Source organism: Podarcis tiliguerta (assembly GCF_965153285.1).
Source record: "Podarcis tiliguerta genome assembly, chromosome: 2".
In the NCBI taxonomy this organism is placed as follows: domain Eukaryota; kingdom Metazoa; phylum Chordata; class Lepidosauria; order Squamata; family Lacertidae; genus Podarcis; species Podarcis tiliguerta.
In genome coordinates, this window is record NC_139535.1 from 115,063,353 (window position 1) to 115,088,629 (window position 25,277).

General features: G+C 45.4%; 1 protein-coding gene across 1 annotated transcript; it reads right to left on the reverse strand.

The window, feature by feature from the left end:
- Positions 1-281: 281 nt before the first annotated feature.
- Positions 282-23,577, reverse strand: LOC310671527 (keratin, type II cytoskeletal 6A-like). Its single transcript, XM_083427728.1, has 10 exons — positions 22,878-23,577; positions 20,205-20,419; positions 18,066-18,126; positions 16,425-16,520; positions 14,085-14,249; positions 12,419-12,544; positions 9,554-9,774; positions 4,541-4,575; positions 944-2,559; positions 282-770 (listed from the first exon to the last, which is right to left on the reverse strand). Exons 1-9 carry the CDS (start codon positions 23,430-23,432, stop codon positions 2,243-2,245), a joined length of 1,791 nt encoding a protein of 596 aa, XP_083283854.1. The 5' UTR covers positions 23,433-23,577; the 3' UTR covers positions 282-770; positions 944-2,242.
- Between the last annotated feature and the right edge of the window lie 1,700 nt (positions 23,578-25,277).

The window sequence follows — 25,277 nt, forward strand, 5'->3', positions numbered from 1 at the left end:
CTCTGACTGTGTGTGCATCATACATTTAAAGCACATCCACAGAAACACATCCACACACAAAACCACATTTCCTTCCACCCTCGTTTACAAGAGCTCAGTTCAGTCCTGTATTTCCATGTGGTAGTATGTTCTGGTCTCACCAGAGACCCAACAGGCTCCCTATACTAGACTTTTCCTTGCCCAGATTGTATGTGATCCAGGCAATTCTGCAGGGCTGCATAGTACCCTTCCATTATACTTTAAATTTTTATTTTCTAAGAAAAACACTTGCAGGAAAGAAATATTACAATGCAGTTTATTGGCAATAAAGATCATGCAGAAAAATGAACAGTGAGAAAAGGATGGGCCTCTGCAATTTTATTTACAATAAGCACTAGCAGACAGAAACCAATCAAGGTGAATGTGCTTGCTAAGTTATGGATTCCTTAAAATCTTCAACAGTGTGTCAATTCTATTCAAACTTGTAAAATTCATCACTTCGCAAAACAACCCAACCAAGGCAAATATGTGCTCCACTTAGGAGCTGCAAGTGGTATGTGACCTAAAGACCACTACACTGGAATGCATACTGTGATGTTGATGAAGCCAAACTCTATCATTGTCCTGGGCACTCATGAAAATTAAAAAAGAACCAAAGCTGATTGATTGGTGCACTTGCTCCTTTTGTTCATTAAACAATTCCCTGTTTCGACTGTGCCTGTGGCACATGGTGTCAGAAGTGGTTTGTAATCATTCAAAATAAATGAACAGCGCAATCCACAATATGTCTACTCTGTAGTAAAGACCAGTGGCATAGCGTGGGTTGTCAGCACCCGGGGCAAGGCAAGTAATTTGCACCCCCTAACCCTGAGTGAGCCAGGTAGGGGCAGAGAGCTGTGAGTGCGAGCACCCCCCAGATGTTGCGCCCAGTGCGGCCGGCTCCCCCCTGCACCCCCCATGCTACGTCACTGGTAAAGACCCCTGAGTTCAAGGGGCCTTACACTCAGGCAAGTGGATATAGGATCCATAAGAGTACAGCCATTTACCTGTGAGTAAGTCCTACTGAGCATAATGGGGCTTAGTTCTGAGTAGATGTGCATCAGATTGCACTGACGGGGATATCAGATGCCTTTTATGGCAAAATTATTTTAATATATAAAATGGTACTTGATATTCCCAGTGTCACCTTGGCTGGAGGATGATATACTTTGTATGCCACACTTCTCAATGCTCCAAGAGATCAGTCCCCAAATTTGCAAATGGAGCAATGGAATTTCATAGCAAAAAGCATAGACTTTAAGGTTGCAATTCACAGAGTCTTACACATTCTAAAACCCTGTGTGTAACTGTACATTCAGTTGCTGCCTAAAGTTTAGAACAAAGTCATTAGAAGTAGGGATTTATTTTAAATGTGTCTTTTGAAGTGAAGCTATGATCTAAAATAAATGTCATTCCTTGACATACTCAAGTTTTGTAGGGTGTTGGTGTTTTTTTTAAGGAGTACAATCCAGCCAAAGATTAAGCATTTTATCAGCCCCTTTCATTTCAGTGGGCGAAGTTGAATCACATCCTTAATTCTCTCACTGAAGTCAGCAGGGCATTAAAGTGCTTTATTTAATTTTTTTTGCAGTTGGAGCATATTGCAATATTACAATGGGATCCAAGTGTTATATTATTTGCCTTCAATGGGGGGGAGGGTGAATACACAAAATTTGAAGTAAATTTCCTGCTGGTTTTGTCAGACTTTTTGAAAGATTTCAAAATGTCATGCCAGTTCCGTCTGCGCTCCCTCCCAAACAACTGGAACAGAGACAGCAGCTGGTGCAATTTAATGTGGGTGCCTCGATTCATTCACGCTGCAAGTGGTTCTGAATTCTTGCACTGCAGCCATTGTTAACAGTGTCAGGGAGAAGCGGGGAAACGGGGACTGAATGAAAAAGATAAACAAAGTGGGAGATGCGCTGCTCTCTGGTCAAGTTTGCTCTCATTTATTTCAACGAGGTCGAGATGTTTGTGCAGCCACAATGGTGATGTTAATTGGGAAATATAGCCTTAAACAACAGAATCTATCCACTTTAGGCTAGGAGGCATTCTTCATGAATATCCACTGCATTTCTGTGTGTGATCATTTGGGAGACCATTTCTCCCATCATTGAGTCAAGGACAACTAGCTTGGAGGCTGGGTGTTGCTGCGGGCAGTTAGAACAGATATGAACATTTTCTAGAAGTGGCTGCACTTGTGTGAGCGTGGCTGCTTTCCTTTTTATCTGACTACTTTCTTGCTTGATGACGAGGTTGTTGAGCTGTATCTCACACTCGAGGAGCCCCCTCCCCCTCCTGAACTCAGCCCCCCACCAAAGCCAGAGCTGTAACTGCTCCCTCCTGCAGCGACCGCACTGCTCATGCCATAACCGCTGCCACTGCCACCACCCATTCCGAGATTAAGGCTGCCGCTGCCACCTCCTCCTCCTCCTCCACCACCTCCCAGGGAAAATCCTCCGCTGCTCATTCGGCCGCCGCCGCCACCACCGCCAAGGCCGTAACTGCTTCCGCCCATGGTAGAAGAGCTGCTGATCACCGCTGGGGAGAAAAAAAAGGCATTTTACTGAAAGATGCTCCAGAGAAATTCTCCAAGTGAATGCCACGGCATGCAAAACACTGCAAAGCTCGCTGGGTAACCTTGGGCCCATCGCTGCCTCGCAGCCTAGCCTAACCCACAGGGTGGCTATGAGAATAAAATGGGTCATAGAATCATAGAATCATAGAATCATAGAGTTGGAAGAGACCACAAGGGTCATCGAGTCCAACCCCCTGCCAAGCAGGAAACACCATCAGAGCACTCCTGACATATGGTTGTCAAGCCTCTGCTTAAAGACCTCCAAAGAAGGAGACTCCACCACACTCCTTGGCAGCAAATTCCACTGTCGAACAGCTCTTCTCAAGGGAGAAGCAAGTAAACCACCTTGAGCTTTTGGGAGGAAAGATGGGGTATAAATGCAATAAAACAAATATAATATATAAATTTGTTTCAGGACTGAGCACTGCTGAATCAGACCGAAGATCTGTCCAATTCAGCACCCCATTGAGAGGCCAAACCAACTTGTTTCCTGTCTCTGATTTGTTTCCCTGCCTCTGATATATTATTTATCCTAAGTTTTAATTATTCTTATTTACATACCCTCCTCAAATTACTATTATTTTTTCACCTGCCTTCTTGTCAACTTGCATTTTTGTTCCCGCCAAAATTTGTGCCCCTTTTTATTTTCCTCATTTGGGCAAGGCTTGCATTTTCCCAAAAGAATCCTTCTTGCCTTTTATTCTGCTTTTATTCCTTGATTCTGCTTGCTAACCACACAGGCATCCCCTTGGACTTATTTGCACCAGCCGGTATGAGAACACCTATATCTTTCACCAGATCCCAGGCAGCACTCAGGATTACTTTAAGACTTGCCTCCTTTCTAGTTAGATTAGGGTTGCATCATTTATTGTATCTAGAAATGTGATCTCTCTGTTGTAACCTTAATGCGTTTTGGTCAACCTGTGGGTATTTGCTAACTCATAATTACAACATCCAGCCCGGCTTCTCCTGTATATATATTTTCATCTACAGATCACCATCAAACTTTTGGTTTGAGATGTGAGGTGACGCAATAGTACCAATAAACTTTTTAAGTAAGTTTCCATCCAAAGAGATCATATAGAGAAATATATATGAGTATAAAGCCTGAAAGGGGCTTTGGCAAGGTATGGTATATAAGAAGCATCACTGCCAGTGGTGTACACATAACCACACGTTTTAGTATTTTTAAAACAATACAAAAACCTACAAAATCTCTTTACTACAGTCAACAGAGGGGATGACTGCAGACACCACAGGCAGAGACCCCTTCTTCAGACTGTCTTCGGTTTCTGGAAGGAAACTATTTTGTGTCTTCAGTCAAAGTTGGCCACCTGGAAGCTATGAAATTTTGTTCCCTGGAGGTTCTTGATAAGATACGTGACAAGGCATCTGTTAGAAACCACACTATACATTTAAAACATATTTAACACACATAGCTTCCCCCAAAGTATCCTGGGAACTGTAGCTCAGCCCTCATAGAACTAAAAGTTCCCAGCACCCCAACGAAACTGCAGTTCCCAGGGTTCTTTAGGAGAAGCCACATGCTTTAAATGTATGGTATGGATGTGAGATTCATAGCAACATAGGAAGCTGCCTTATAGTAATTCAGACCATTGTTCCACCTAGCTCAGTACATTGACTGGCAGCAGCTCTGTGGGATTTCAGTTTAATTCAGCTTAATCTGTTCTCTGGAGATGCTAAGGATGAAATCTGAGACCTCCTGCACACAAAGCAGATGAACCCCATCTAAGCTATGGCCCTTCCCAGTCCCTTCGTTCTTCCCAACTCTATGAAGTTCTCAAAAGAGCCTTTGGAAGTCCTGCACAATTCTAGATTGGGAGAACTTCAGCCCGGGAACTTCAGCCCAGAGGTAAACCCTATGGGAGAGAGTGCAGTATCATGGACATTCATAGTGAAAAGTAGTATAACTAAAATACTTACACATGCTTACAGGGGTGGTGAGCTCTCCAGACATCCTAGCGAGAGAAAAACATTGAAGGCAAGTCAGCCAATCATTCAAGGATGAAATACTTTTGAGCAAAATGATTAAGGTGTGTCACAGTACAATCCTATGAAACAGTGCCCAGGCAAAATAAATATGTCTGCTAAGTCATACGTTCCGTATAATAAAAGCTATGGTTTTCCCAGTAGTGATGTATGGAAGTGAGAGCTGGACCATAAAGAAGGCTGATTGTCGAAGAATTGATGCTTTTGAATTATGGTGCTGGAGGAGACTCTTGAGAGTCCCATGGACTGCAAGAAGATCAAACCTATCCATTCTTAAGGAAATCAGCCCTGAGTGCTCACTGGAAGGACAGATCCTGAAGCTGAGGCTCTAATACGTTGGCCACCTCATGAGAAAAGAAGACTCCCTGGAAAAGACCCTGATGTTGGGAAAGATGGAGGGCACAAGGAGAAGGGGACGATGGAGGACGAGATGGTTGGATAGTGTTCTCGAAGCTACCAGCATGAGTTTGACCAAACTGCGGGAGGCAGTGGAAGACAGAAGTGCCTGGCGTGCTCTGGTCCATGGGGTCACGAAGAGTCAGACACGACTAAACAACTAAGCAACAACAACAAGAAGAAGTCATAAGGACAGTTTCCAGACACAGAGCAAGAAACTCTGCCTGGCACTTTAGTCACTCAGTGGGGAGATCAGACATGGAGGAAGTTAGGGCCCCTGGTATCTTGCATACAAAAGGAGATTTCCTAGTAAATGAAGCTTGCCATCCAAGGACAAGAGAAGCTGCATGTCTCTCCCTGCAAGAAAATCTACTAAAGAGCCCTCCTCTAGATCCCAGTCCTGCATCTGCATACCTTAGACCAAGGATGGGGAACTTCTTGCCCTCCAAATGTCATTGACTCCAACTCCCATCATTCCCAGCGAGCATCAGGCATGATGGGAGCTGTAGTCCAGCAACATCTGGAAGGCCCCCTCTATAGCCTGGGGAGGCTCAATGGTTCGTTTACACTACCAGGATTAGTCAGGCAGCATTTCCTGCCCTTGCCCATCACCGGTGTCATGGCAGGCAACATCTCCCACCCTAACTTGGGTTGTTGGTGTAATATTACATATAGCAGGTTTCCACATTGCACTGGCCCAGCAGTCCTAAGGCAGAGATGGCCAACTCACAGCCTTCCAGATGGTACTGGCCATAAGTTTATGATTTGCAAATTCACAGTAATGCCCAGCACTTCACCATATATACTGTCAGTGGAGAGAGAGACCTTTCCACTCAGAATATATTTTAGAGCCGCTACAGGAACAGGAGATACTGCTCTCAGGTGAAACTGCACATTGTTCCTTGAGAATCTTCCCCCCTTTAAAAGGAATTCATGTGCCTGACCTTCTGACAAACTATCCCGTCCTCCAATACGTGAAAGCGGGGGGCCTCTAGGAAGTGACTGTGAGATGGCCCTTTTCCTCAACCAAGTGGCTGTTCTGACATGTTGACTAAATGGGAGAAAGGGACACAGGTTTTGTCTGAGCTTGTAGGAGGCCTCACAGGGCTGGCCCAAGAATTGGCCAGGATGATGCAACCACAATAGGGTGTGCCATTTTAGGGGGTGAAACTTCTGGTTACAAACTTAATTCGTTCCAGAGGTCCATTCTTAAGCCGAAACTGTTCTTAACATGAGGTGTGCTTTCGCTAATGGCGCCTCCCGCTGCTGCCTCGCCACTGGCATGCGACTTCTGCTCGCATCCCGGAGCAAAGTTCGCAACTAGGGGCATCTACTTCCAGGTTAGTGGAGCTCGTTACCCGAAGCATTCATAAGGAGGATGAGGAGGATGATATGTAACCCGAGGTTCCACTGTATGTTTTTGGGTGTGAAGAATTCAAATCCGTTATTATTTTTGTGTTTGGACAACATTTAGCTTGGTAAGTCTACATTTGATGACAAAGCTTTCAGAAAACCAAAGAAATTTAATTTTACCTTCTGAAAATGTCAGGGAGTAGTAATAATAAGAATAAATAGTAAGAATATAATATAATTAATATTATGTATTGTGTATTATGTATTTTATAATATTATATAATGCAAGTATCTGACAACCATTTTTAATTTTTCCTATGCAATTTTACATACTTTTAATTTTACCAGGTAAAACTAAATTATATTAATTTAACCGGAATGTTTTTTGAATTTCCAAGTCATGTCACAACTTTGCAGCACCCCTCATAACTGGAATTTGAAAAATTCCACATGCTCTCCCAGCAAATACTGGGAGGTAGGGGTTGTTGCCACACAGACCAGTGGCGTAGCGTAGGTTGTCAGCACCCGGGGCAAGGCAAGTAATTTGCGCCCCCTAACCCGTGGATTTGCGCCCCCTAACCTGTGGATTTGCGCCCCCTAACCCTAACCCCCAGATGTTGCGCCCGGTGCGGCCAGCCCCCCTGCACCCCCCACGCTACGCCACTGACACAGACTGCTCTATTCCTAATAAGCTAAGCTGTCAGGTGTAGTAGAGGCTAACCAGCATTGAAATACAATTCAACTGCCGGTCCAAATGGTTTCTGTGCATCAAGTTAGGGAAGGGAGTCGGTGTCTTGTCTATCATCTCAGGAAACAAAAGGCCTTGGACCCGCCCCCCTGAAGGCGTATGAAGGGGAGTGGCTTGTGAAGAAATTGGGACTCTGATTTGGTAAGCAGAGGGGCAGTTCACACCATTTTGTTTCCCCAGTTGCTGCGGTCCTAAGCCGTTTCATTATCCCTGCCTCTGGGGATTCTGCAATCACAGCCTCAGAGTGAAAGACTGACAGTGGTTTCTGGGGTTGTTTGCCAGCTTCAGGCTTAACCATTTCTCACAATCCTGGGGTGGAGGACACACCAGTCAAACTAGTGGAACCAGTGCTCTGCCTCTGAGATAGTCTACATTACATGGTTGCTGTCATTGTGCGGTTGAGCTCAGATCTCAATGGGAAACATTTGGCCACTGGCTGGGACTATGGTGTAAGTCCATGCAATCACCCCTGACATTGCCATGCACACTCCCTCTCCCTTCCCCAGTTGCAAAACCTGCCCTCAGGGGCCAATTAATAACCCAAGCAACTTCAGCCATGGAGCAATCACCAAAGAGCTCCCTCAAGTGGTGAAGGTGCTTATATGTGGGAGCACTTTGACCAGGAATGAATGGCTCGTCTTTTTACTCATTGAGACTTATCAAGCAACAGGAGTCGTATTGGAATCTGTTTTGATTGCCAGACATCAGCCTTAGACACATAAGCAAATAATAATAAAGTTGCAGGTTCCTCTAAGCATGCACAGAGTACCTGTTTTTCACCATTGCGTACCTGTCAGTAGGCCTTTCATGCCCAAGATAGGGGCTAAGAGACCCTTTTATGAATAGAGATTCCTTTTATGAATAGTCTCTAAGTAGCATTATGTTTTTTAAAAATGCAGATACACATCTACTAATAAACAAACACAGACTTACTTATATGCATGTAAAACATTTGTGCATTTGCATTTTTAAAATCCACCCAATGTTATAAGCTGCTTCAGCTAATATGAATGCAAATAAAATGCATGTGGAAACACAAAATTCTATGACATATGCATGCAATGTTACTTATGATGTGCAACAGCAGGCAATACGTCCTAAGTATGCACATAGATATTGGCTAAGAGATCCATTAAATATGAGACATTTTACATGATTGGATAAATGCCATGCAAATGTATCTGCGTTTCAATGCCCACATGAATAAATGTAATAAAAAGCAGGAATAATGGGTCCCATCACCTGAATGATTCTCTTGCAAAATCACAAACTGGGCGAATCATGCCATGTTCTATGTTTATAAACTGGCTGATGCCTATCATTTGAAACCCCCTTCTAACTACAGTGGTACCGCGGTTTACATACGCTTCAGGTTACATACACTTCAGGTTACAGACTCTGCTAACCCAGAAATAAGTGCTTCAGGTTAAGAACTTTGCTTCAGGTTGAGAACAGAAATCGTGCCCTGGCGGCGCAGCGGCACGGGAGGCCCCATTAGCTAAAGTGGTGCTTCAGGTTAAGAACAGTTTCAGATTAAGTACAGACCTCCGGAACGAATTACGTACTTAACCCAAGGTACCACTGTATATTCTGAGCTACCATGACGGCATAGCACGTCCATGAGTATTCTGCATGGTATTGTGGAATGTGGGGGAAAGGATCAATCTAGGCTGAGATATTTCACATCCCACACAGAAATGTGTGCTATCCATTAGGCCACAAAATATCTCACGTAGGTTTTAGGTACAGGAGTAGGGTGACCAGATTCAAATACAGAGTTATTGCATTTGTTTCGTACAGAGTCCTGTACAACCTTTGATAGTTGTACAGAAGAGAAAAATTTTGAATGAGAGAGAAAGGCCTCTTGTACTAACCTCTCCTACACAACCATTAAAAATATAGAAACTAACTTTGTGTGTGTGGAAGGGTGTGTGTGCGTACGTCTGTGTATCTGGTTCCCCTGGGCAAGAGGGAGTACAGTGGTACCTCAGGTTAAGAACTTAATTCATTCTGGAAGTCCATTCCTTAACCTGAAACTGTTCTTAACCTGAGGTACCAACTTTACCTAATGGGGCTTCCCGCTGCTGTACAGTGATACCTCAGGTTACAAACGCTTCAGGTTACAAACGCTTCAGGTTACAGACTCCACTAACCCAGAACCCAGGAGAAACTGGAAGGCTAAGATCAGAGACCTAAGGCAACACTGAAGGGCAAAGGGTGGGCAGGCAGTATTTCACACCCTGACGTGAACAAACTAACCAGGCATATCTTTGCTGAAGTTATCTGATAGTTAGACAAAGCCAAATGTATAGTTTTAGGGTATTAAAGTATGTGTAGATTTGAATATAGATACTCACACCCCAAGTATGCAGGCGTTAGCCATGTTGTGTCAAACGAAAGTACGCTACAGCACCTGGTATGAAATAAAACCATCGCAAGATGGCACCCACCTGCATTCCTCTCCTTCCAGCAGAGTTCTATATGTGGCAATCTCAATATCCAGGGATAATTTGACATTCATTAGCTCCTGGTAATCCCGCAGTAGGCGCGCCAGCTCATCCTTGGCACTTTGTAGGGCATGCTGAAGATCAGCGAGTTTCATTCTGGCATCTTTCAGGGCCATTTCCCCTCGCTGTTCAGCATCAGCAATAGCTGTGTGGAGCTGAGTAATCTGCAGCAGGTATCAAGAAAGTCAAATAGTCAGTAGCTTCCTAAAGTGCTTATTTTACATACAGCATAATATGTAATATTGCCTTGTCAGTGTTACGTGTAGATAGTTCAAGAGCCCACTGGCCACAAATCAGCTCTTTCCATACATCTGCTACAGAAGAAGCGCAGAGACACCTAACCCTGTTTTCATGAAGTGATAGCACTTTTCTGTGTGAACTCACATTCATACCTTGGTTCGCATTTCGGTGTCAGAATGGAAAGGGTCAGCTGGAGGCATGGTAAATTTCTCAAGAGGTCAGTCTAAATATTCCAGATGATAGTCTGGATTGCTGGCTAGATAAACATCAAACTGAAAGGCAATCAATTTAAAGTGTAGCTCATAGAATCCTCTGTGAATTTTGATTATTTTCTGTCTCTCCCTATAATTAAGGCTATCTATGGTATGTATGGGGACACAGGTGGCGCTGAGGTCTAAGCCACTGAGCCTAGGACTTGCTGATCAGAAGGTCAGCGGTTCGAATCCCTGCGACAGGGTGAGCTCCGTTGCTCGGTCCCTGCTCCTGCCAACCTAGCAGTTCGAAAATGCGTCAAAGTGCAAGTAGATAAATAGGTACCACTCCGGTGGGAAGGTAAACAGCATTTCCGTGCGCTGCTCTGGTTCGCCAGAAGCGGCTTAGTCATGCTGGCCACATGACCCGGAAGCTGTACGCTGGCTCCCTCGGCCAATAAAGTGAGATGAGCGCCGCAACCCCAGAGTTGTCCGCGACTGGACCTAACAGTCAGGGGTCCCTTTACCTTTACCTATTGTATGTATATATGTATTTATTTACACAATCCTGCTCCAAGGAACTCATATGGGCTGCCCAATACAATTCCTAGGCAGTTTCCCAACCAGGTAACTTACAGGGCCAAACTTATTCTTTTCCGGAGTAGTTTGGAATTATACACCCAGCTTTAACCTGTGGGTTAAAGCCTCAGCGCCTAGGGCTTGCCGATCAAAAGGTCGGCGGTTCGAATCCCCGCGGCGGGGTGCGCTCCCGCTATTCGGTCCCAGCGCCTGTCAACCTAGCAGTTCGAAAGCACCCCTGGGTGCAAGTAGATAAATAGGGACCACTTACTAGCGGGAAGGTAAACGGCGTTTCCGTGTGCGGCTCTGGCTCGCCAGAGCAGTGATGTCACGCTGGCCACGTGACCCGGAAGTGTCTTCGGACAGCGCTGGCCCTCGGCCTCTTTGAGTGAGATGGGCGCACAACCCTAGAGTCTGTCAAGACTGGCCCGTACGGGCAGGGGTACCTTTACCTTTACCTTTATCTTAAGTTAGCATGGATTTGATGTGTCAAATACCAATACATTATTTTAGTATCACGGTGCATGAACAGATGTCCCCCAGTGGACTAAGAGATCCATGTTTGGCTCTATAAAAACCTTTGGTTAAATGCAAGTCTAACGTACCGTATTTTTCATCCTATAGGACGCACTTTTTCCCCTCCAAAAATGAAGGGGAAATGTGTGTGCGTCCTATGGGCCGAATGCAGGCTTTCGCTGAAGCCTGGAGAGCGAGAGGGGTTGGTGCGCACCGACCCCTCTCGCTCTCCAGGCTTCAGGAGAGCTGCAGCGCCAGCCCCACAAGATCGGGGGACAGCAGGGAGTCAGAACACCACCATCCCTCTGTCTCCCAATGTGGTTTGGAGCCTGACGGTGGGGAGACGCGTGCTTCTCCCCGCCACCAGCCCCGCAAGCTCCGGGGACATCGGGGAGGCGCAGCACGTCTTCCCGCTGTCCCCGGACCTGGTCTGCAGGCGGGCGGCGGGGAGAAGAGCGCTTCTCCCCCCCTGCAGGCCTCATAAGCGCTTGGGGGGGGGAAATAATTTTTTCCCCTTTATTTTCCCCCAAAAAACTTGGTGCGTCCTATGGGCCGGTGCGTCCTATAGGGCGAAAAATACAGTAAAAGTAGCTGCAGCAGGCACAAATTGAATCAGGGTTGCAGGATTTGTTACCTTGAACTATTTCCCATTACAGCCCCAAAGCCACTATTAGCCATGAAGGTGAATCTATAACAGTCCCTGTCTTTTTTCTCTTCTGCTGTTATTTCAATCAAGGGGCTCAGGAGGAAAAACAGAAGTGGCAGCAGGACAGAAATAAATTTCACCGTGTCCACTGAGATTTTCTCAGCTTTCCCCAATTTAGTGCTGAGCACCAAACAGCAGCCACAAATATTAGGCCTTTTGAGAAGGGTTCTAGCTCCTGTTTTAGTAAGTTTATAGTGTGAGAGAGATCTGGGACGGAAGAATGGTGGGTGGTGGGCAACTGTCAGGAACTGCTGTCTGTAGCTGCTTCCAGGTGGGTGTTTATTGTGGGACCAGCACTACTCATGCACGCAGGTTTTTTGCAGCACCCACCCCATGTCGCTGACATCAAAATGCTAGCCCATATTCCCCCACCATGTGCATCACCAAGCAGAGACTGAACCTGCAACCTTGTGCATACCGTCCATGTGTTCTGCCATTGAGCAAAGGCTCCACCCAGCCTGAGCTTGCAAGAAAATACAAATTGAATAAAGAATAAAAAGAAGAAGAAAAGAAGGAGGGGGATGAAATACACACATGCCATAGATTCAGTCGTTGCTGTATTAAAATGGTCCCCACCTGTTTCTTAACGTTATCAATTTCTGATTTCAGTCTGTGGATCATTCGATTCAGCTCTGCAATCTCGTTCTTGGTACTCTTCAGGTCATCACCGTGACCAGCTGCTGTACTCTGAAGTTCCTGAAACTGCAATGCAGAAACACATTCTTCGGTAACTGAGCTACTTTAAGCAGTACCAGTTCTAGGATTTGGGGAAGGGGAGCTTGGTTAGGCTCTGGAACTCCCTCCCTGGAGAAGCGAGACTGGCTCCCTCCTTAGAATCATAGAATCATAGAAGAGTTGGAAGAGACCACAAGGGCCATCGAGTCCAACCCCCTGCCAAGCAGGAAACACCATCAGAGCACTCCTGACATATGGTTGTCAAGCCTCTGCTTAAAGACCTCCAAAGAAGGAGACTCCACCACACTCCTTGGCAGCAAATTCCACTGTCAAACAGCTCTTACTGTCAGGAAGTTCTTCCTAATGTTTAGGTGGAATCTTCTTTCTTGGAGTTTGGATCCATTGCTCCGTGTCCGCTTCTCTGGAGCAGCAGAAAACAACCTTTCTCCCTCTTCTATGTGACATCCTTTTATATATTTGAACATGGCTATCATATCACCCCTTAACCTCCTTGTTGTCCTTCTTGTTTCAACAGGCTTTTGAGAATGGACTGCTTTTAACGAAAGTGCTGCTGCCGTGCTGTTTTTATTATAATTATAAGTGGTTTGATAGCTTCCTTGGTAGCAAATGCTTGAATTTTTTTATCTATATACTTTGGAATCTATTAGTGTTTATTATTTTTCTATGTTTTTAGCAATTTGTGCTTTTATCTGTAAGCTGCCTTGAGTTCCAACAGGAAAAAAGGTGGGACATAAATAAATATTACAACAACAACCACAACAATAGGCTAGGCAACCTGAATAATAGGCTTGCCACCCAGAAGATTCTTCTTGCACTGCCTCTTTGAATCCTTCCGCACTTTTTAAAGAAGGATGTATTCTGCAACATGTCACTGAGTCAATCATCCTTCTGTGATGCTTCTCCGATGGTTCTACGTTATTGCATTTGGAGGGGCAGGACAAAAAGGAGCCCCAAATATTTGTGGCACAAAAAGTTACATGGTTTCCCACAGGAAGCCATGGGACATGCAACAGTTGAAATTGAAGCAGTATGTTCACCCTGAAACTTTTTCCAGACACAAATGCTTGGCAGGGGGTTGGACTCGATGGCCCTTGTGGTCTCTTCCAACTCTATGATTCTATGTCATCGAAAGTGGGATTGCAGATATAATCACCCTCATGCCGCCATGAGCAAAAAATAATCATGAATGTACAATAAAGAAATATGTCTAGGGTCCTATGAGCTTCTGGGATGCTCCCATATCAAGTAAGAATGGCAGTGCTATTGGGTGTAGTAGGCCTTTTGCTTATCAGAGGCTTTCCACCAGTGGTTGATTTTACTCTCTTCCAGAGCCAACTCCAATTTTAAAAGTAGGAATTGAGATCCAATTTGGCAAATATTCCCATTAAAATGAAACATTTTGGATTTAAAATATTTTTGGACTGCAAGTTCAACTTAGTTTTCATTTGCCTCAGGCTTCTCTGTTGACTGAAAAATAGGGCCCAGATATGGATCAGAGGCCTCTTAGTCACTGAGCGCCAAAGATAAAGTCTGCAGAAGGTCTCACCTTGCTTTGATACCAAGCTTCTGCTTCGGCCCGGCTCCTGTTAGCAATGTCTTCATACTGTGCTTTCACCTCAGCAATGATGCTGTTGAGGTCTAGATCTCGGTTGTTGTCCATCTGTAGGATCACGCTGGTGTCGCTGATCTGTCCGTGGATCTGAGCCAATTCCTGCATGAGAAAATAAGTTCTTAGTATCCCTCCACCTACCCATCCACAAACTCAGGGATTTTAGGATTACAGCTGGGTGGAAAACTTAATTATTAAGAAGTGACTAAATGAGAAAACCTTTCCATGACGGGACCACCACAGGGAGGCCATCTTTCTCTGCCTCTGCATGGCAGTTGTTCCACATGGAAACCTTTATAATGTGTGTACCAGCTCAAAGTTTGACCAAACTGCGGGAGGCAGTGGAAGACAGGAATGCCTGGTGTGCTCTGGTCCACAGGGTCACGAAGAGTCGGACACGACTAAATGACTAAACAACAACAGCAACCAGCTCAAAACACAGACCAGGCCTCCACTATGTGATTCATCACCCATCCTGCTGTCAAATATTCCTGCCAATGGATGGCAGTGGTGTGGAGATAAACCACACAGGCGGGGGTGGAGGACCACCCACGTGTTGGCCCAGGCCATATGGCTTGCTACTAGAGATACTGTAGAATTATACAACAGTTATACAAGCGACATAGCAGAGTTCAGCATCATGTGGCACATTCTGCAAAGACCTCTACCATTTCAGACTCACTGTTCCTGCTATGCCTGGCCATGAGTCTCACACCAACGTGGGTCAGTGGCATGACTGACCAGTGCCAAGTGCAGGAGGCATTTGCGCATTCAAAGCAAAATCTGGCATATGTTTGTTTGTGAGCACGGTGTGGCAAGCCTCAAATCTGAAATGGAATCGAGTAGTTTAGCTGCTCTCAAATAGCAGGAGGAACATCCCCTGCCAAAAACATAATAATTCTGAAATGATTTCTTTAGGGTTGCCATATTTCAAAAAGGGGAAATCCGGACACCAAAGTTTTTGAGCCTTTTTTGAAAGAAATTTGCCAAATTCTACACTTCTGACATGGGTTGCCATACGTATGGATTTTCCTGGACATTACAGCGATTTCGGCACAGACACTTTTTTCGGCGGCCAAATCCCGGCTATGTCTGGGAAATTCTGGATATATGGCAACCTTAATTTCTTACCACTCCAGCATGTGGAACAGCCACTAGTTTCAGGCATAATGGGTGTGGCAGCCATATTATAAAATGTGACTCACAGTGAAATTCTATGCACACCTACCTACCTGGGAGTTAGTACCACTTACTTACTTACTACCTTACTTACTTACTTACTTACTTACTTACTTTGAAATAAACGTGCATGGAATTTCCCTCTCATATGTTCTTCACTCTGTGGCTAGACTCTAAATAACTTTTTTGTCCTTCATTTAAAGTAAAGCTCTAAAACAGAGATGAGGAATCTGTGGCACCTCCAGAAGTGGATGGACTCCAACTCCCATCAGCCCCAGCCAATGGGCAGGGATGATGGGAGTTGTAGTCCAGCAGCATCTGGAGAAACACAGGTTCTCCACCCAGTTCTATAAAGAACCATCTGATCCACTGCAGAGTTTATGTTGTGACATGCAAAGGCACTCCTGTGCATTCGTGTTTCCCTATCAGATCCTTTCCTTTGAATGTATAGGGCTTTCCCCATCACATAAAATAACTGGGTTATTTTATTTTATTTTATTTTATTTTATTTACTGCCCTATACCCAGAGGTCTCACAGAGCAAAATAAAAATATATAATCAAAATAAAAACAACAACCCAATAACCCCCCCCCCCAAAAAAAACCCAGGTTATGTCTAATGCATGCCAGATTTTGTCCCCTTGTAAGGCTTTGCCTGATAGGAGCAACTGGTATTGTTTTCATTTTGCCTCCCTTGCTGTCCTGCAGTATCCCATTTCTGATTCCTAACACCACTTTGAACTGATGGAGAAATAACCAACTCTAAAACAAATATTTTAGAGCACCATCAATGCAATATTGAGTTCACTCACAACTCCCATGATTCATTCCTGGGTCTGTGCAAAATTCAAAAAATGACTGAAGAAGGCTCGCATTTAACTCCCCAGCAGACCTATGAAATGTTGTCCTCCAGAATCTGCCAAGGAGCCAGTCACATTTTCAACTTATTCAGCTGAAACATCTTTTGCGTGTGCTTTTTCTCACATGAGTCAGCCCACTTCTTTCTGAAAGAAGCAACTTGGCTTCCAGCAGTGAGGACACAGCTTATCAGATTCCACATTACTCTGATTTCTTTGAATCAAGAAAGTTAAGCACTTACCGCCTCATAGAGGGCTCTCAAGAAGTCGATTTCATCTCTCAGTTTATCACCTTTTGCTTGCAGCTCTATTTTGTGCATGAAGGAACCATCCACATCCTGAAATAAATGCATTGAATTCATGTTACATTAAACATGACTAGAGCCAAGCTAGAAGTCATAGACAGCTGTTGGTGCTCAGCCCAGTAACTCTGACTGGTAGAGGACTTTCCCAGGGGCATTAGAAAACCTTAAAGATACTGGAGACTGAACCTGGGTCCTCCTTCAACCAAAACGTGTGTTTTCCATGAAGTTCTGCATAATTTTTCAATATGCATCTGGAAGCTTATGAGCAGGACACAAAGAAAGCGTGTTCTCATTCATGGAGAGCACATGTTGCGGTGGGGGCCGCCAGGACACTCCAAAGTTGTCGGGCGGGCTAATTGATCGTTGGCCACTGATGCGATTGGGCTTCCCTTGTTGTTGGGAAGAAGTTTATGTTGCCATTTGTTGATTGACAGCCAGAAATGCTAAAACTCCTTGCACGAGGCTAGGGCTTCCTCTTTTCGCCCATGCATCGGATTGCCCGCCCCCCCCCACTCCCTAGAATTAGGGTTGTTTGCATTGACCTTGCTATGCCTGTCATGGGGTCGTCTGCTCTTGGGGCAGGGGCCAGGTAGGAATTTTGTCCATCTGGCTGATTGGCTGGTGCCATTTGGTTTTTGCCTACTGCGTAGCAAATCGTCACAACTTGTAAGGTTGCGGTTAGCCATTGGTTTATGGTTTGGTTGGTTGAGGGGCATGGATTGGCTGTGCCTGCCCCTCTAATGCTGCTGCCGCAAGGGATTCCGTTAAAGGAATCGGGGGCTAACTATTGCTTGTCCACCCTGTCAAGGGGGCTCGGGCCACTGCAAGAGCTCCTGTCTGCATTTGGGGAGGGCTGAGGGCAGGTTCCCTGCTCCATCGCTACCTCCAAGTGTTTTCCCCTTTTCTGACTTTTGCAGGTGTGCGGAATGTCAGTCTGTCCCCCATGGTGGCGGCAGATAGTCACAACCAATGCCTAAGCAACCACTCACATGTTTGTAATTTAATAAAGTTGTGGCCAAAAATATGCCAAAACCTTAAACAAAAAATTTGGTGCGATGTGTGAGTTATTGGGGTGGCCCTGGGGACCTCGACACGCAAGGCAATGCTGTTTGTCCCCTAAAAGTGGTGATCCACTTATGTGCTTCTTCTGTATCATGGAGGCTCCTGTTAGCCATGCTAAAGCATATGCTTCACATATATTATTTCACTATTTGTCACAAGAAATCTGTAAAGAAGGTCAGTACTATTAGCCCGACATTGCAAAGGTTTGAACCAAGGGCCTCCTGACTCAGAGCCAAGTGTCCTACATATCTACTCAGAAGTAAGACCCATAGAGGTCAATAATGCTTGCTCTGAGGTAAGTGGGTATAGAACTGCAGCCTCAATCAGTTGACTACATCTTCCTTTCATTGATTATTGATCATAATAAAGCCAGTAGGCAACTATTTGGAAAACAGCCAGCTGAGCTGGAATTTGAAACCCATTTAATCTGAACTCCTCTAAGAGCTGAGACAAAATGATATTTCCCCTCAAAAATAGACACCTACTTATTGCTGCTTTTTTAAATAAAAAAGTCACCTTCTTGATGCCAACAAACTCATTTTCAGCCGCAGTGCGCTTGTTGATTTCATCTTCATATCTATTAAGAGAAGAAACAGATTTGGATTCTTCTGAGAACAAGGAGAACAGAGAGAGAGGAAGAATAGCAAGAAAATGGTTCCCTCCTTTGATGCGATTCTGGTCCAGATGAGTAGGTTAGTTGCTACTTAGAAATCTGGATTGCAGCCTTACATACTAGTGTTAAATGCATTACGCAGATGTAAGTTTCACAGAGAGTTATTAGGAGACACCCCTATTCCCCTCAAAGGGATACAATTCACAGTCCATCCCTCTTCCTGGGAATTGCATCCCGTAAGGGTAGTAAAACGTCTACTAATAACTCTCTGCAAACTACAGCTCTTTAACAAACTACAATTCCCAGGATTCTAGGGGGTAAAGTTGTGACCAGGCATCCCCTAACTCAGCCCTACAGATGTTTGGGACTACAATTCCCAACATCCCTGACCACTGGTCCTGTTAGCTAGGGATGATGGGAGTTGTAGTCCCAAAACATCTGGAGGGCCGAGTTTGGGGGTACCTGGTTATGACTGTTTAAAGTGGGATAATAGTGCTTTAAAGGTATAGTGCAGATGGGGCCTAGATTACACTTGTTGGGTTTTGCTGTAGGCATGCAAGCAGAATGCATGGCCATCTCTGTGTGCGGCAATCAGTCAAGTCAGAGGATAATGACTATCCCATTTGTGTGAGGGTCCTAAAAGTCTGTCTCAAGTGCCTCAGTCCCATTTGCCTTTAAAGCAGTTGTGCGCCTAAGTTTCTACAGTGTTTTTCTACCAACACACTTTTCAACAGGCCAAGGAGTCATGAATATATATGACAGAATTTGCTGCTGCACGTTTTTATGGCTCTTTTTGTGAGCCAAGCTGCATTTTATGATCCTGTAAATACTTGCTTTAAATGCCCTCATTTCTTTAATATGCAATGAAAACTTCTCCAGCCTAAACCACAAGGTGGAATCCATGCCAAGAAAAGAAGATAGCATTGCTACGAGGCCAGAAAACATCTAGATTGCATCTTCAGCTCATTCCTAATGCTGGATTGACACATGACAGACCACTGAGCTCATCAGAGACCTGAGATGGCAGGAGGATGGAATTTGCCACTTGAGAGGAGCCTGTTGGGTCAGGCCAAGGGCTGATCTAGTCCAACATCCTTCTCTCACAGTGGCCAGCCAGAAGCCTATGGGCTTCTCATGAGGCACTCTCCCATTTCAGACAGCAGGAACAGAATTCTTTTTTTGAAAAAAATGCTCCCAATCCCTACATTAAAAAACAACAACCTCCTTGCAAGCAGAAAATAAACACAGCATATAGAGAGCCTGATCAGGAGCTCACCAAGTTAGTGGCTAAATATCTCTATTTGGTTTTTTGTCGTCGAAATACACTGTGGACGTCTGATCTCCCTGGAGACCTAAAGATGTGACGATAGACTGCTCTGCCTCCATTCTTTTAGCAAATGTTTTGTGCCACTGGGGAAGTGGTAATTCTGTATTGATCTGTTTTGGATGTTTGTATGTGATGCCAATAAAAGGTTTGGTTATGATGATGATGATATAGAGAGCCAGGCTATGCTACTTTTCATAATTACATGCTCATTTTCTACTTCCAGGAAGATTTGTTTTGGTTTATATTAAGGGGGGCATTAAAAATGGGATCATACACAATCACACACACACACACTCCTGCAGTCTGAAATGGTACAGTCCATGCCTCCTTTTCAAGGTGGGTTAAACCATAGAGCCTAGGGCTTGCTGATCAGAAGGTCGGTGGTTCAAATCCCCGTGACGGGGTGAGCTCCTGTTGCTCGGTCCCTGGCTCCTGCCCACCTAGCAGTTCGAAAGCACGTCAAAGTGCAAGTAGATAAATAGATACCGCTCCAGCGGGAAGGTAAACGGCGTTTCCATGTGCTGCTCTGGTTCGCCAGAAGCAGTTTAGTCATGCTGGCCAGCTGCCTCGGCCAATAAAGCGAGATGAGCACCACAACCCGAGAGTTGTCTGCGACGGGACCTAATGGCCAGGGGTCCCTTTACCTTTACTATTCTGCTGCATCAATGAGTATGCTGAGTCTTCTTACCCAAGTAGGCCCTGATGGCTCACTCACCTCTTTCTAAAGTCTTCCACCTGATCCTGCACATTTCTGAGTTCTCCATCCAGCCTCCCACGATCACCAGTCAGGGTATCCAGTTGTCTCCTGAGATTAGCGATGTAAGCCTCGAACATTGGCTCGATGTTGATCTTAGTACCTGTGCTGCTGTGTTGCTGTAGTAGGTCCCATTTGGTCTCTAGAACCTTATTCTGTTGCTCCAGAAACCGTACCTGAAACCCACCAAGAGACCCATGGTATGTAAACTCATATCATCACAACTATAAACTGAGTCAAAAGCATACTGGAACCAGAGCCCAGTCCTTATTACATACTGACCAATGAGGATTAGCTGCACTCTTCAATGAATCCCCCTAAATCATCAAAGACCCTGGAGATACACATATTTGAATGAATGCAAAACACCCAGGGAATGGCTTAAATTGCTGTGCATACCCCTGAGTGTTTCAAGTTTTCAAAGCACTTACAGCACTCCTGTAAGGCAGACCAGTATTATTATTATCCACATTTTGCAATGGCAATGGAGGCTGACAATGGAGGCTTGCCTAAATCCACCTCTCTGAGATGAAACTAGAATTGGGAATTTTCTGGCTCACACTCCTCGCCACTCTGCTGTACCAGCATCTCTCTCAACACATCATAAGTAGGATGCAGGAATCTTGCCTTTGCTTGTGTTGGTGGAATCCTGAGGCCTCCTACAGCAAAGATAAGCTTCAACTAATCATCATTGCTACATATAAAGGGAATTCAGTACCCTCCTTTTTGTGAAACATGATTCTAAATCAATGGCAGCCAGCCTTTCCGACAAGAGTCCCATAAATAGTACTGCCAAATGACCAAAAACACACCTCCTCCCCATTCCTGGACTGGTCTTCTGCCTGTGACAGCAGCTTGTTCTTCACCAAAATATGACAGTCTTAAAATGAGCATGCCTTTGCCTCCAGAATCTTCTTGGAGACTCTTTACTTACGAGGAGTCAACCTGTATGCTACTTTCATATCAATCTACCCCCACCTAGTCCTAAAATAGCTGTGCTGTTGAGAGCACTGAGTGACCCAGGTTGACAGCTGACGGTGGCAAAACAGATGTGCTTTTGCTTGTGCCTTTGAACAGCAGCTTTGCAAGCAAAATTTTAGTTTCCGCAGCATGGGAGGGGGGAGTATTTTCACCAGCTAAAATATCACATAAAGGTTCTGTTAGGCACAACTTAAGTGGCTAGTTGAAAGCTGAGAAGGTAGCAATCCTACCAAAAAGTCAAGCCCAATGTATTGCATAACATCCTAGTAGTGTGCACTATAGTATATATGCAACTTCGGGGTGTTTTGACTGATCTACTGAGCAGGAGAACAAGCAGCATCACAATATGGGAGAGCCAGGCAAAAATATAAGGTAAAGGTAAAGGTACCCCTGCCCGTACGGGCCAGTCTTGACAGACTCTAGGGTTGTGCGCCCATCTCACTCAAAGAGGCCAGGGGCCAGCGCTGTCCGAAGACACTTCCGGGTCACGTGGCCAGCGTGACATTGCTGCTCTGGCGAACCAGAGCAGCACACGGAAACACCGTTTACCTTCCCGCTAGTAAGCGGTCCCTATTTATCTACTTGCACCCAGGGGTGCTTTCGAACTGCTAGGTTGGCAGGCGCTGGGACCGAACAACAGGAGCGCACCCTGCCGCGGGGATTCGAACCGCCGACCTTTCGATCGGCAAGCCCTAGGCACTGAGGCTTTAACCCACAGCGCCACCCGCATCCCTCCTATAAATATAGGCTAGCCTTTATAGCATAGCCAGGCTCACAGGCCATTCTGCTTCTCTCCAGGAGTGTCACAAAAAAGCCCTGCTGCTTCTGCCCCTCCCATGCTACAAGCTGGCAACTCATAATCTAAACCAGGGTTTCCAGTGCAGTGCTCATCATTCTCAGCCAGCATAGCCAATGGATAGGTGGCTGATGGGAGTTGCAGGCCACAACATGTGGAGCAAGGGTCAGCAAACTTTTTCAGCAGGGGGCCAGTCCACTGTCCCTCAGACCTTGTGGGGGGGCGGACTATATCTGGGAAAGAAAGAAAAAGAACAAATTCCTATGCCCCACAAATAACCCAGATATGCATTTTAAATAAAAGGACACATTCTACTCATGTAAAAACACACTGATTCCCGGACCATCTGCAGGCTGGATGTAGAAGGGCCAGATCTGGTTTGCCTACCCATGATGTGGAGGTTACCACATTGACTACCCCTGATCTAAATCCATAACATCTATGAACATGAACATAAATGCTCTTGAATATAATGGTGACTCAGGCTTGAAAATGTCTTCTACTAAAAATAAGACCCGCAACCTTATCCTAAGGTTTGTTAATGGGGATGGGGTGTGGCAGCTGCTTTAATAAGGCAAACAGCTGGAGAAGAAGCAGCAGCAGGCAAACCCACACTATGCTTTAATAGTCATTCCCTCTTCCCATGGGACTCTGGGAAATGTAGTCCTGTGAAAGAGATCTGTGACATCTAACAATCTACAATTCCAGACATGGTTTGTGGCAAACCACGGAGGTAGGCAGACTGAAACCTCGGTTGGGAAGAATGATGCCTGCAATCTGCTTTCATCCAGCGTACCCTTGAGTGGCCCATCCCTTTCCTGCAAACTCTACCACAATGTTGCGTTCAATTGACTCACCTTGTCAATGAAGGATGCAAACTTGTTGTTGAGGGATTTGATCTGCTCCCTTTCATGCACACGCACTTTTTGGATCTCGGGGTCAATCTCTAAGTTGAGTGGTGACAGGAGGTTGGAGTTGACGGTCACTTGCTGGATGCCCCCAGGAGGAACTATTAAGCCCATCCTTGGACCACCACCAAAGCCCCCCATTCCTGATGCACCACCACCAAAGCCTGCAAAGGAACCACCTCCAGCTCCATACCCCCCAACTGAAAATCCTCCACCACCAAACCCACCTGCACCAAACCCACCACCACTACTCATTCCACCACCCCAGTAGCCTCCAATTCCACCTGTACCATGACTAATGGAGCTGCTTTTGTTAACTCCTAGGCTGTATAGGCTTCTGCTCCCAAAGCCACCCCCTAGCCCTCCACCGCTTCTCCCAGCCCGGGATAAAGAAACTGAGGTGAAGCTGCCTTTTGTCCCTCCAGGAATGGCCGCAGTCGAAGAACTGTAGCCGCGGGAGACCCTGACCCCACCCCCAGACCTGGAACTGAATTGCCTGTTCATTGTGTCTTATTCAAAGTATAGGGAAGAATATTTAGCAAAGAGTTATTATGGAAAAGAGGGAGAGAGAGGGAGAAAGAGAGAGAAGGACGCCAGACCCCTCTCTGAGGTAGAAATTCTGTCTCCTCTCCCTATATATACACGCATATGTATGTTGAGGTGGGCTTGGCTGGAGTTAGGTAATTAATCAAGAATAAGCTCGTTAATGGGCTGGGCTATGTTTGGCAGCAACAGATTGTTTTAAAAAACGTCCTCTAAGTGTTCCTTTGAAGTGAAGCAAAGCACCAAAATTGCTTGGCTTGCAGGCTTTAATGGCACAAAAACTATGCTAACAAATTAATTTTCTCACCACCATCTCCACACCTCAGCCAAATAATAATAAATACACCTCAGCAAATGGTTCTTTTCCCAACTATTTTTTTTTAAAGTTGCTTTAATTGTGGATTATCCCTCTTCAGCATCTTACTTCAAAGCTCCCTATTTTCCCCTCCTCACATCATTGGCTTGAAATCCATAGTGCCTCCGAGAGCTATGATGAATCACATGCAGTCCCTGAGGTGATTCTGGTTCAATTCTCTTTTTTGCTCTCTTTCCCAGATAGCCATGGAATGACATTCATCTTCTTTTGGAACAAGAACAGTACATTTCTTAGCCCAAGGCCAGTCCCAGCAGCTGCCCTGGGCAACAGCATTTGCTGCTTCTGCCGCTGTAGTTGAAAGGACAGCCTTTCCCCAGGAACCTTGAGACATGTGCTTCTTTCTTCTACCTTGAGAACAGCAGAAGCCAAAGGAAGGCCTAACAATGCTAGAAAGCAGCAGTTCCCCAAACATCAGAGGACTTTTAAGCAGCAGAGCAAGAGGTCCTGGAGAGGAGGCTTGTTCATCTCTCGCCCTACATGTGCAGGAGAGAGAAGGTTGAGTCCTTGCAACCTTAGTCTATGCAGGTGTTAAAAAGGAGCCCAGCAGATCTAAGCCAGGGCTCTGCCTGAGCCAACCTTGCTGCCTACAACAGGCCCAGAATCCTCTGCAACATGTGGCTGACCTGAATGCAGTGGAATAGAAATGGGGGAGAGGCATTGGATGCTACACACTGGGGGTCATGTCTGCAGAAGAGAATCTTCTCTAAGCATGTAGGCTTCCCTCCATGATGTGGTGTGGAAACCTGCCCAGTCAGTGTTTTACATTACAGTCTCTCCCTTCCACATGGTTAAAGAGGATGCATGAAAGAGTGTGTGGATCCTTTTGATTATTTCAAAGTCCAAAACTTGAAAATTGCTACTCTAAAGCAGCCCTCTGAATGGTGCCCTCTGAATGCTGTTGGAGTCCAACTCGCATCAGCCCTAACTCCAGGAAGGGTAATGGTCAGGGATTAATGGAGTTGTAGCAACATGGAGGCAGTGAGAGATTTTACTTTCTTGGGCTCCATGATCACTGCAGATGGTGACAGCAGTGATGAAATTAAAAGACGCCTGCTTCTTGGGAGAAAAGCAATGACAAACCTAGACAGCATCTTAAAAAGCAGAGACATCACCTTGCCAACAAAGGTCCGTATAGTTAAAGCTATGGTTTTCCCAGTAGTGATGTATGGAAGTGAGAGCTGGACCATAAAGAAGGCTGATCGCCGAAGAATGGATGCTTTTGAATTATGGTGCTGGAGGAGACTCTTGAGAGTCCCATGGACTGCAAGAAGATCAAACCTATCCATTCTGAAGGAATGCTCACTGGAAGGGCAGATCGTGAAGCTGAGGCTCCAATACTTTGGCCACCTCATGAGAAGAGAAGACTCCCTGGAAAATACCCTGATGTTGGGAAAGATGGAGGGCACAAGGAGAAGGGGACGACAGAGGAT